Genomic DNA, 12,539 nt, shown 5'->3' on the forward strand with positions numbered 1-12,539 from the left:
CGAGTCCAGTTTGAGATTTTTAACGAGACCTTCTTTTAGGTAGGGAGTGAGGGGCAGGCTGCAGACCCTAACCAAGGTATAGCTGCGTAATTAGTGCCCAAACGCCATTGGAAGGAAAATAGGACGTTGAGTGTCGTTTGAATACATAGTCTTTAGAAGTTTAAAGTAGTTTTTATATTTTATGCCCTTATAAGAATAAAAAGTGTGGCACGTAAAATTGGATTAGGTTGCTTGAAACTGGAGGAATTGGCTCATTCAAAAGTCTTGTACCCAATGGATAGATTTCCCTTTTTCACAGAGTAGAGAGTTCAGATGACAAACGAGGTGTTTTAATTTATACTTTCTGTACCTTCTAGATGTTATATCTGTATTTTATAATCAGAAATATTATTAAAAGAATCAAAATACTTTTATGCAGTTTAGTCATTTATTACTAAGTCCTGAACCTCTAGTCTTTTAAAACACGGTAATACAGAATCTCAGAAGGAAGTTAAAAGTCACCCTGTTAATTGTAGTTTGCAGTTAAAGGACATCTTTTTATCCCCAGGACCTAGTGAGTGGTTGTAAACATTGAATGGTGGTGGTGGATAGGATACTACAACTCTAATCTGATTCAGGGAGAAACCTTAATAATGATTTTGTTATAGGTAGTGGAACTTTGTGTTACAGTATTTACCACTGATTATATATAGAACAGAGTTCAAATGTACGTAGTATTCAGGGCCATCCAGAATCTTCACATTTTCCCTAAATCACTTCCTATCCCTCATATTTTATTACATCTTAACAAATTAATGGCTTGAAAACATTTCACTGCCAGTAAGTACTAGTCCATGCTCTTACACAAAGCTGGACCTTTTCCCCAGTTTTCTAAATAGGCTAACTTATTTCTAGCCCCCTTCAAAAACTGTTGCCATCAAGTTTTTTTTTTGTGTGGTACGCGGGCCTCTCACTGTTGTGGCGTCTCCCGTTGCAGAGCACAGGCTCCGGACGCGCAGGCTCAGCGGCCATGGCTCACGGGCCCAGCCGCTCCGCGGCATGTGGGATCTTCCCGGACCGGGGCAAGAGCCCATGTCCCCTGCATCGGCAGGCGGACTCTCAACCACTGCGCCACCAGGGAAGCCCTGCCATCAAGTTTTTAAAAACATTTCAGTAACTAAAAACTTCCTGGAGAATTGGTAGATTTGGGCGTATTTGTACAGTGATATAACCATTAAAGTATTGTATGTATAGAAAAAAGATACGAAGAGAATTCCCTGGCAGTCCAGTGGTTAGGACTCCGTGCTTTCGTTGCCGAGGGCTCGGGTTCAATCACTGGTTGGGGAACTAACATCCCACAAGCCGCACGATGCGCCCCAAAAAACCAAAAGAACGTAGAAATAATGCATTCAACTCTTAAAAGTAATTATGTCTAGGAGAAGGTGACTTTGAGTTATCAAATTATTTTCATATAGGTTTATAATAAATATTATGAATTTGTAGCTTTTTTTTAAACACAATTTTTTTAAAAAAAACTTATTTCTCTTCTGTTTTTTCTTTTCTTAAAACACTAAAGTATTTAAAACCAACTCTCTCCATTGGAAGCTGTGGCTGTTAGATGTGTCACTTGTCTTACAAACTGTAGCCCCATTTGTAAAGCAGAAACACTTATTTTACAGTGTGACTGGGAGGATATATGAGAATGTAGATAAATGTAGCACAGTGCCTATCAGAGATACTTTCCAAGTGCTTAATAAATGTTAGCCCATCTCTCTCCAATCCTCACCCTAATGGTCAACAGCAGTGGTTCTTAAGCACTTTGACAACTCCTTTGAGATGCAGATGAAAGCTATGAAAAATATACTAAAGACTTTGCAGTTTCATAGGACTCCTGGACCCAGAATTAAGAGTCCTTGGTCTGTAGAATAAACTCATTCAGTTCATCAGCTTCCACACTGAAAGCATTAATCAGAGCTTAATTAGAACATACTTTTGGAAGTGTATGAGAAGTTACTTAAAATGTTCCTTTCCAATCTCAGCTATATAGTTCTCAGTATATATGCTGACATAAGCATAGGTATAATACAACTGGTAATGTTTTGTTAGTGGCTAATTGCATGATTCTCCTCATTTCAAGCTATCTATAGTGACTCCAGTATGTGCAATTTTTCCATTTTACCAACTCTACCCCTGGACCACGTGTTAACCCCATTCATTCATTACATCTTTGAAAATATCACCCAGTAAGTGAGCTCCAAGGTTACTAGTTGTGGTTAATGTGTGTTAGGTTTATTTTAGTGGGAAACTAATAGGAGAGTAAACTCAATTTACAAAATGTTATCAATCTAAAACTCCTAAAGATTCCTCCTGCTACCCACCCAAACTCTGGCACCAGCTAGGGCTGTTTGATAGGGTGATGGGATTTAAAAAACAAATGAGCAGCTGGTAGCAAAACAAAGTATTGGGGGGAAGAATACTTTCCCTATAATAAGGGGATAGCTCGATCTTAATTTGTATTTAATGAATAAACATTTCATGTTACTTTTTAGAGAACTTTAAACAAATTTGAGGCTTAAGAAAAGTGAAAATTGAGATATTCATATATCATAAAATTCATCATTTTAAAGTATACATACACTTAAGTAGTTTTTTTTTTTTTTAATTTGGCTCTTTATTTATTTTTAAATTAATTAATTAATTTATTTATTTTTGGCTGCGTTGGGTCTTCGTTTCTGTGCGAGGGCTTTCTCTAGTTGCGGCAAGTGGGGGCCACTCTTCATCGCGGTGCGTGGGCCTCTCACTATCACGTCCTCTCTTGTTGCGGAGCACAGGCTCCAGACGCGCAGGCTCAGTAGTTGTGGCGCATGGGCTTAGTTGCTCTGCGGCATGTGGGATCTTCCCAGACCAGGGCTTGAACCCGTGTCCCCTGCATTGGCAGGCGGATTCTCAACCACTGCGCCACCAGGGAAGCCCCAACTTAAGTAGTTTTTAGTATATTCACAAAGCTCTTCAACCATCACCATTATCTAATGGAAAACACCTTCATCATGCCCAAAAGAAACCCTATGCCCAATAGCACTCACTCTCCATTCCCTCCTCCCTCCCCACCCCTGCCCAGTGTTCACTAACCTATTGATTTGCTAATTATAGGTCTTTCATGTAAATGGAATCCTGACTTCTTTCACCTTGTTTTCTAGGCTAATCCACATGTAGCACATAATTGTACTTCATTCCTTATTGCCAAATATCTGATTATTTGGATATACCACATTTTGTTGATCCATTCACCAACTGGTGGCTATTTGGGTCGTTTCCTCCTTTTGGCTATAGTACTGCTAGTATGAACAACTGTGTACAAGTTCTTGTGTGGACATATGTTTGATTTCTCTCAGATATATGCATCATCTGGGAGTGGAATTGCTAGGTGACACTATTTTCTACCTTTTGAGGAACTGCCAAACTTTTACACAACAGATAAGCATTTTACATTGTATCAACACTATGAGGGTTTCAATTTCTCTTCTTCCTCACCAATACTTGTAATTGTGCACCTTCTTGATTATAGACATGCTAGTATGTATGAAATATCACATCATGAATTCTGATTTGCATTTTCCTAATGACTAGTGATGTTAAGCACTTTTTCCTATGATACTGGCCACTTATTTCTTTGGAGAAATGTCTACTTGGATTCTTTACTGTTTTTAAATGGGGTTTTTGTGTTGTTGAGTTCTAAGACTTCTGTATATACTCAAGATTAACAGATATTTTCTCCCATTCTCTGGGGTCTTTTCACTTTCTGGAAAAGTGTCCTTTAAAGCACGAAGTTGTAAGTTTTGATGAAGTCCAAGTCATCTGTTTTTTTTCTTTTGTTGCTTGTCCTGTGGTGTTATATCCAAAAACTATTACCTAATTCAGTCACGATTTACACCTGTATTTTTTTCTAAGAATTTGAGATCTTGTATTTAAATCTTTAAACTACTTTGAATTATTTTGTAATATAGTGTTAAGGGTCCAACTTCATGTTCTTACATGTAGATACCCAGCTGTCTCAGAGCCATTTAAAAAAAAGATTCTTTCCTACATTGGTTTTGGGACCCTTGTTGAAAATCAATTGACCATAAATTTAAGGGTTTATTTCTGGACTCTCAATTTTATTCCTTTGGTCAGTATAAGGTATTTATCCTTGAGAATTCCCTGGTGGTCCAGTGGTTAGAACTCTGCACTTGCACTGCAGAGGGCACCGGTTCAGTCCCGGGTGAGGGAACTAAGATCCCACAAGCCACGAAGTGCAGCCAAAAAAGAAAGAAAAAAAAGTATCCTTACTAGTACTATTGTCATAATTATTAAATCATGTTTGCTTTAAAGACTGTTTTGACTATTCTGAGTTCCTTTCCTTGTATTTCCACACAGATTTTAGGATCAGTTTGTCAATTCCAGCAAAAAAGGTAGCTTTTACAAGGATTACACTGAATCTGCAGATCAATTTGGGAAGTATTGCTATCTTCACAATAGTATGTCTTTCAATTCATGAACATGGGATGTCTCTATTTAGGTGTTTTGTAGTTTTCAGTGTGTTTTTCACTTTTATTCCTAAGAATTTTTGGGATGCTATTGTAAATGGAATTTTCTTAATTTCACTTTCGTTTCATTGCTGCTGTATAGAAATACAACTGATTTGGGTATATTGATATTATGTCTTGCAATCTTGATGAAGTCATTAGCTCTTTGTGTGTGTATGGATTCTTTAGGGTTTTCTGTGACATCATGTCATCTGTGCAGTTTTACTTCTTCCTTTCCAATCTGGATGTCTAATTGCCCTGGCTAAACCCTCATGTACAATGCTAAAGAAGTGGCAACAGTGGGCATGCTTGCATGGTTCTTGATCTTAGGGGGAAGTGTTTTTAATCTTTCATCATTAAGTCCATTAGCTTTAGGGTTTTGGTAGATGCCTTTATTCAGGTTGAGGAAATTCCTTATTTCATTTTGAGTTATTAAAAGGATGTTAAAAGAAACTTTTTAAAAAGACTCTGGTAGGAAGCATTTAAATATAAGATTCAAATACCAAGTGTAACTGGCAAATTTCTATCTATACATGAAAGCAGAATCTATAAATACATAAAGGAATTATCACCTGTGCTTTTAAAAAACCTCAAAGGGGAATTACGTCTCAAAAAAAGTTACTTAAGGGCTTCCCTGGTGGCGCAGTGGTTGAGAATCTGCCTGCCAATGCAGGGGACACGGGTTCGAGCCCTGGTCAGGGAAGATCCCACATGCCACGGAGCAACTAGGCCCGTGAGCCACAACTACTGAGCCTGCGCGTCTGGAGCCTGTGCTCCGCAACAAGAGAGGCTGCGATAATGAGAGGCCCACGCACCGCGATGAAGAGTGGCCCCCACTTGCCGCAACCAGAGAAAGCCCATGCACAGAAACGAAGACCCAACATAGGCTAAATAAATAAATAAATAAGATGACATAGTAAAAAATAAATAAATAAATTTTAAAAAAAGTTACTTAAAATATATTCCTCTCGGGCTTCCCTGGTGGCGCAGTGGTTGAGAGTCCACCTGCCGATGCAGGGGACACGGCTTCGTGCCCCGGTCCGGGAAGATCCCACATGCCACGAAACGGCTGGGCCCATGAGCCATGGCGGCTGAGCCTGCGCGTCCGGAGCCTGTGCTCCGCAACAGGAGAGGCCACAACAGTGAGAGGCCCGCATACCGCAAAAAAAAAAAAAAAAAAAACCACCACCTGAAACTAACACAATATTATAAATCAACCATATATATATATATATATTCCTCTCATAGTAATAAAATTCTGGATTTCCAGCTGGATGTCTAGTTTCCCTTTGTAAAAACCACATGCACCAAAGTGTGAAGTGCTATTATTGCAAGGGTGGCCAACCTCATCAAGGGTAAAACCTAGAATTCAGGAGGGATTACTGATATTCACAGATAATCTTCACCAAAATTTAAAATTATATAGAACAGAACTGACATTTTTATAACCAATATGCTTTAATGTAATTTTAGGTCATTCATTTTACAAACACTTATGGAATGCCTACTATGCTTAAATCATTGTGCTAGAGCTTCCCAAAGACACGGTTTATATTAATACAATTCCTAATGACTTTTTCTTCATGCTTGCTTCAGGGACTACATCTGGGACTGAATAGCAGCACATAGCCATAGGGCTGCGGTATGGCCACCCCTGCTCTACACTCTGGTCTCTTCCAGAGGTGAACACAGCAGTCACTATCTTGATAAGGTGTGTAGATTAGTAATCACCATTCTGTTACCTGCAGAGAAATAGATTAACATCCTTTATTTAATACTGATAAACGAATAGCTTTTATAAAAATGGATGGCTTAAGTTTACAAAAAAGTGAAGATTTTATGCTAATGTCAGCCATTAAAAAAGACAAATACTGAAACCCAGACAAAATCAGAATTAACTTGTATAAATTAAAAAATAAGTTATAGGTTAGTGAAACTGTGGGAAAGGCTGTATGTTAAACAAATAAATAAAATCTACATGCAACTAATTACAAGTTTATAAATACTACTCTCGAAAAGTTATCTAAAAGTTCTATAACCTTATTTAAAAACACTGACACATATCAAGATCCATAATCTATAAGAAACTCTAATTTGATGTTATATTTAAGGAAATACTGAAAATAATCGAGGTATATATTTGATGTATTAGAAACTACCATCTGAACAATATTTAATATTAAATATAGTTTAATTTTAAGGTCTTTCATTTCAGTCAAAAATCCGTAAATGTCGATTAGCTTGGACTGTATGACAGAGGAGACAATAAAACGTGTTCTCAAATACATGCCAATTACATTTTCTTGAAACAAAACCTCAGCAAACGAGAATTTCCATACTGTGCATGGGAATAACTAAAACCTTTATTAGATATGGTTTCCAATAACAATGTGAAAATTGGAATTATCAATTCAAAGAGCAGTGAAGTTTGAAATTTAAAAAAGTAGACTAGATATTAGGTAGGGGATAAAAGGTAAAGGAAGACGAAAATGTTTAATACTATTCAGTATCTCCCCTCTGTACACAATGTTGCATATATACAACTACTCCACTTTAATTTTACTGATTTTATATAATAGTGAAATCCCCTGAAGCAACCTAGGGTTTACAGATGGTGTCCAACTTGGGGGGAAAAAATTAGAAACACAATTGATTAACAGTTTTCACCCACACATTTTAGACAGACATTTTTTTTTTTTGCCAAGATTTTCATAGTAAATTCATAAATATAGGAAATACTTTCACTCCTTCAGTGTTAAAATAGAAAACCAAACAGTGCCAACAGTAGTGGCTTAATTACTGGCATACAAGAAAAACACAACACCAATGGGTTTTCTTCATTATGCATTTTAAATAATGTGTGCATGTTTCATTTTTACAGTTATAAATTTTCTAGTCTGTTTAGACAACAGCACTTAATAGTCTTGAATCCATTGAGATGTTGCTTTCAATTTGAAATATTGTGTGTATACATGTATATAAAAAATAAACCAATGTATGACTTCTGACAGATGTTTAATATCAATAAAAGCTTATTTTTGAACATGCAGTTAGAAGAGAGGGAAGCAAGCCAACCTCTCTACATTGTCTTGTTGCTGGCCTGTTTTTGCAGTGGTATCAATAGTGGTTTTTGGAGGGAACCCTGTGCCTTCAGCCTATCTAAGACCAGATACCACCATCAACAAGAGGGGGAGAGGAGATGGAAAAAGGGAGGTGGGCAGGTGTTAAATGTCAATTTTAAAAGTGTACATTTTGTGTTCTTTCTAGGTATAGGATAAAAACAGATCAATGAGGAAAAAATTTATAATTAGGAAAAAACTGCAATCAAATGAAGACATAAAAGCCGAATTAAGTTCTTTTAATAGATTGCATATATAGATGTTTAGCCATACTCTTTTATCAACTCTTTAAGAGTAGAACTTTATATCCAATTTACATGCTTCAAATATCATCTTTCCTATTTGTTACAGTAAGGTCTTGTATCCAAATATCCACTTGTACACTGAGAGCTTTAAGAAAAAACAGGACACAGAGGGAGTTGCCATTTTTAGCAGCAATGAAATATCACTAACCCCTTTTAACATACCGAATTCAAGTCACTATCAGAGGTGAGTGCACCACAAAGTCACCAGGTACAAAATTGCTAGTTCATTTTTAAATTAATAACTTGAAATTACCCCTGCCCCCCACCCCATTACATCCCATCTTTTTATAAACAGCAAACATTTTGCTATTTTATACATAGGCTAGCAGGCTTGTTTCAATATGAAAGTGCTAATTCATTTACAGATTTTTTTTAATCAGTTATGTAGTGCTACAATAAATGTTCAATAGTCTACATAGGAACAATCTTTGATGATGAAAATGATGAAGACTGAATAAGGCTATCGATTACCTTATCTTATTTACATATAAAGAATAGATACCCAATGGTGAGGAAGAGACAGAAATCGGACAAATACTCATAGGTGTAAAAATTACATCTACCTCTGAGCTTATACTGTAAATGAGACATTTTAAATAGTCCTGTAGCCCATGCCTATTTTTTCCTCGGAAAAAGAAAAGCTGCCTTCATGACATCCCCTCTTGTTGCAGATTTCCACAGTGTCACTTGAACTTTCAGTCAGAATCTTACTTTCTTCAAAAAATAAAGAAAATACTCCCTGCCCCCCAGGTTACCTCCCTCCCCCGCCAAAATCCCTCTGGATTCATTTTCAGTGCCAAGTTGCATGATCAGGTCCCACCTCCTGGGTTTTTTTTTTTGTCCATCTATTGATCAATTAGTTTAGAGTGGATAACATGAACCAGTTCTGGAACCGCTACTAGGAGGAACACAAGCTCTTCACTACAATCACACTGCAGGAAAGTGGTAACTCAATTCATCCCTGGTGCCGGGCCTCCAAAATTGAAAGAACTTGGCACAACTGGAGCACTGAATTTGTATCCTCCATGCTTCTCAATCATTTTGGATTCTAGAAAAACAAATATGTGAATGTTTAATAGAGCATTCGATCATCTTACTGCTTTGGAGAAAAGAAGGAATTGACAGACATTAACAACACCTTAACTACCAGTATTAGCCAAGAAGTTCCAAACTTTGGCCTCTGTTCTCCCTCCAAATGTATAGAAGAAAGAGAGGAGTATATTATGTAGAGAAGATGAACTCTCTTGTATGCTACAGACTTCTTAGCCAACTTTCACTTCGCATTGTTTAAAAAGAAAAATCTTTACTCTATTTTGAGTCAAATACTAAATCAGAAGGATCCAATCTCCAAAAGTAATAACAGCTAATGAATCTAATGCAGGCAAATTCAAATTAAATACTTTAGAAAGTTGTGCCTTTTTTATAAGGAGGAACCTCTTTGAATATAATTTAGTCTGATGCAGTATTAAGACCTCTAGAAAACTACTAGGCTGGGTATTATCTGAAACATCCTGTATTGAAAGGCATACTGAAATGTTTAACGATGAAAAGAAATGATATATGTCTTTAATATAGTTTTTAAAAATTGTTTTCATAACTTTAAAATTTACAATTTTAACGGAACTTTCTACTATCAAACCAGCCCCATGAGATTTAGCGACCTTATCAAAGCTACTGCACACTGAAAGTAGTCTTCAACTATACTTAAAATCAGTAAATTATGGCCAAAACCAAAATTCCTTTTTTCATTTCTACAGATTGGAATGAATTTCTTATCACCTCCAACAACTGTAGCTTTTATGTAATTTTAAATCACTTAATTTAAATTTTAAAGCTGTATCAAAGTCATTAATTGCATTAAAGAGGGGTTGAGGTTGGGACTTCCCTGGTGGTCCAGTGGCTAAGACTCTGCGCTCCCAATGCAGGGGGCTCAGGTTCGATCCCTGGTCAGGGAACTAGATCCCAAGAGTTTGCATGCTGCAACTAAAAATCCCGGTGCCGCAACTAAGACCTGGTGCAGCCAAATAAAAAAATAAATAAGTATTTAAAAAAAAAAAAAAAAAAGAGGGGTTGAGGTCAATTAACATACCATGGGCTGCTCTTCTTTGATCAGCTAGAGTTGCTATATCCTGTAACTGTTTTCTTTGTTCTTCATTAAGACCATGAGTCAGAGCCTGATACCACACGGGATTACGATTTTGTATAGCTATCAAAAAGAAAACAAGGGAAAAAAGGGCAATAAGAGAGTCCTGGTAGTTCTTTTCTGTTCTATTCCCTCTACTCCACCTCCAATACTGAAATTCTGATCTAGTTTATATTCTCCCAATAATAATCTAAGGAATTTTAAATTACTTGTGAAGAAAAGATACAGAGGGAGAAAAAAAATTCTGGTTTAGCATTATGCCTCAAAAATCTAATCATAGTCATAATTCTTATCTCTAGTAAATAAGGATTTAGAGCCTAATCCAACTGTTATACAGTAAGTAACAAACTAGGGAAACTAGAAATAAAGTTAACCCAAACCCCTTAAAAGATTCAGAATTAAAGCAACTTATTTTTTTCTGCATTGCTTATTCTGCATTGCTTATTCAAAAAACCACTTTCTTAGATATATGTACTGTCTTTCCAATAGAAAGGTGCTCTGCAGTATTTAAGTTAAAATGCTCACACATTTTTACATTATAGCCTAAATAGCTGTCAAACTCAACCTGTGACGAATAACAAAATTTTGCAGCATGTCACAGGATCAGGTGTTAAAAATCTCAGTGTTTGGGCTTCCCTGGTGGCGCAGTAGCTGAGAGTCCGCCTGCCGATGCGGGGGACACGGGTTCGTGCCCCGGTCTGGGAAGATCCCACATGCCGCGGAGTGGCTGGGCCCGTGAGTCATGGCCACTGGGCCTGCACGTCCGGAGCCTGTGCTCCACAGCAAGAGAGGCCACAACAGTGAGAGGCCCGCGTACCACCAAAATAAAAAAAAAAATTCTCAATGTTTAACAAAAATATGCACTACATAAGTTGATATATAACGGTAGCAAGTCTATGTATTTCTGTATTTCAATTAGCTATATAAAGGGGTGTATGTGTGGTGAGTGAGAAAGAGAGAAAATGTGCTCTATAACATGATTTTCTACTTCTACTTTATTGCATTTACTGTGGATGAGCCTTCTATAATAAACCATCCTTTAGGGATTAACATGTGTTTAAGTATACAAAATACAAAGTCATGGACAAAAGCCAGTCAGTAAGTTCTTGGCACTTCAATCAATCCTTACAGCCTGCCATGTAGCTCAGAAACAATTCCTTGCATTTCTGCAAGCTTGCATCACAATTGCTTTGTCATGGGCTTGGAAGATTAATGCTTTGGTTATCAGAGAATTTATTCTACATCAGCGTTCATAATGCATAGGAATGATAAAATAGCACAGTAGTTAACTCTGGAGGGAAAGAATGTTCAAATATAGTGCCAATTTTAATTTCTTAAGTTGGGTTAAAGAACACAGATGTAAAAAACAAAAACTGGCACCTAGTATTCCGTAGCCACACACTGCGAAACAGGAGAAAAGAATAGAGATTCCAAGACCATAAATGTTATATAAATGGTCAAATTCTCAGACAGGTAAGCATGGGTTTAGCCAGGGGGAAAAAAAAAGATACACAAATACATAAACACAAGAAACAGACATAACAGTAGATATTTCTGGGGAAAGCTGGGAGGTTAGAAATTAGAAGTAGGAAAAACAAACTGTCGTATAAACTTTTTGAACTATACAATTTTCCTATGACGTGCATATTTCAAAATTACAATCTAAATATAAGTAAACTAATAGGATGAGGAAAATACTCTGAATCTCTAAGGCAACAGTAGAAGTAACTTTGGTTACTTTGCCTAACAATCATAAATCACATTTTAGTTTGGGTTTGATATACCCAAAACCCCTTCTTTAAGGGGCAGAGTAAATAAGAACAGAGTGATTCAGGAAAACGGATCATATGGAGCTATCTGAATTACATATAACAAGTTAACTTACTTTGAAATATAGCTTTAAATATCTGATACTCATCAACAGGGTTATCTTCATCATCAATGATCGTGGAATAGCCTTCCAGGGCAGTTTCTTCAGCGTCATCTTCTTCCCAGTCTTCATCATCTCCATCTTCGCCTGCTTGCTTAGCCAGGATCTCCAAATATTCTTGTCCATCTTCATCAATATCATCTTCATCACTCCCCAGTTCCTCTGCCAAGTCATAAAAAGGTGCTCTTGTTAACACTGGAATATTCTGTTACTCACTGTAACTCACTGACAGTGAACATTGTTGGTGAATTACAAATCACAACTGAATAAATTCAAGGAAGAGTTCCAGGAATTGGTGTTTAAATACATATTCAGCAATAAACAGAAAAAAAATTCTCATAGAAAGCTAAGAAAACTAACCACAACTGTTAGTACTAGAAGTCTGAAAAAGGACTGCATAATATGAGAACCAGCACTTGGTGTGCTCTGAGACTTACGGTATATACCAAATCAAATTACCAATAGTAAAGTAAAATTATTTGTTATATCCACAGAATACCT

General features: G+C 36.8%; 1 protein-coding gene across 1 annotated transcript in view; it reads right to left on the reverse strand.

Annotated features, from left to right (window-relative positions):
* Positions 1-6,886: 6,886 nt before the first annotated feature.
* The window catches only part of IPO7 (importin 7), a 49,243-nt gene continuing 43,590 nt past the window's right edge, over positions 6,887-12,539 (reverse strand). Inside the window, exons 23-25 of the mRNA XM_081241286.1 lie at positions 11,994-12,200; positions 10,055-10,171; positions 6,887-9,013 (exon numbers count right to left, since the gene is read on the reverse strand). Coding sequence (XP_081097412.1) covers positions 8,916-9,013; positions 10,055-10,171; positions 11,994-12,200 — 422 coding nt within the window. The 3' untranslated portion in view covers positions 6,887-8,915. The remainder of the gene's footprint in view (positions 9,014-10,054; positions 10,172-11,993; positions 12,201-12,539) is intronic.

Source organism: Mesoplodon bidens (genome assembly GCF_964165515.1).
Source record: "Mesoplodon bidens genome assembly, chromosome: 7".
NCBI classification, from domain to species: Eukaryota; Metazoa; Chordata; class Mammalia; order Artiodactyla; family Ziphiidae; genus Mesoplodon; species Mesoplodon bidens.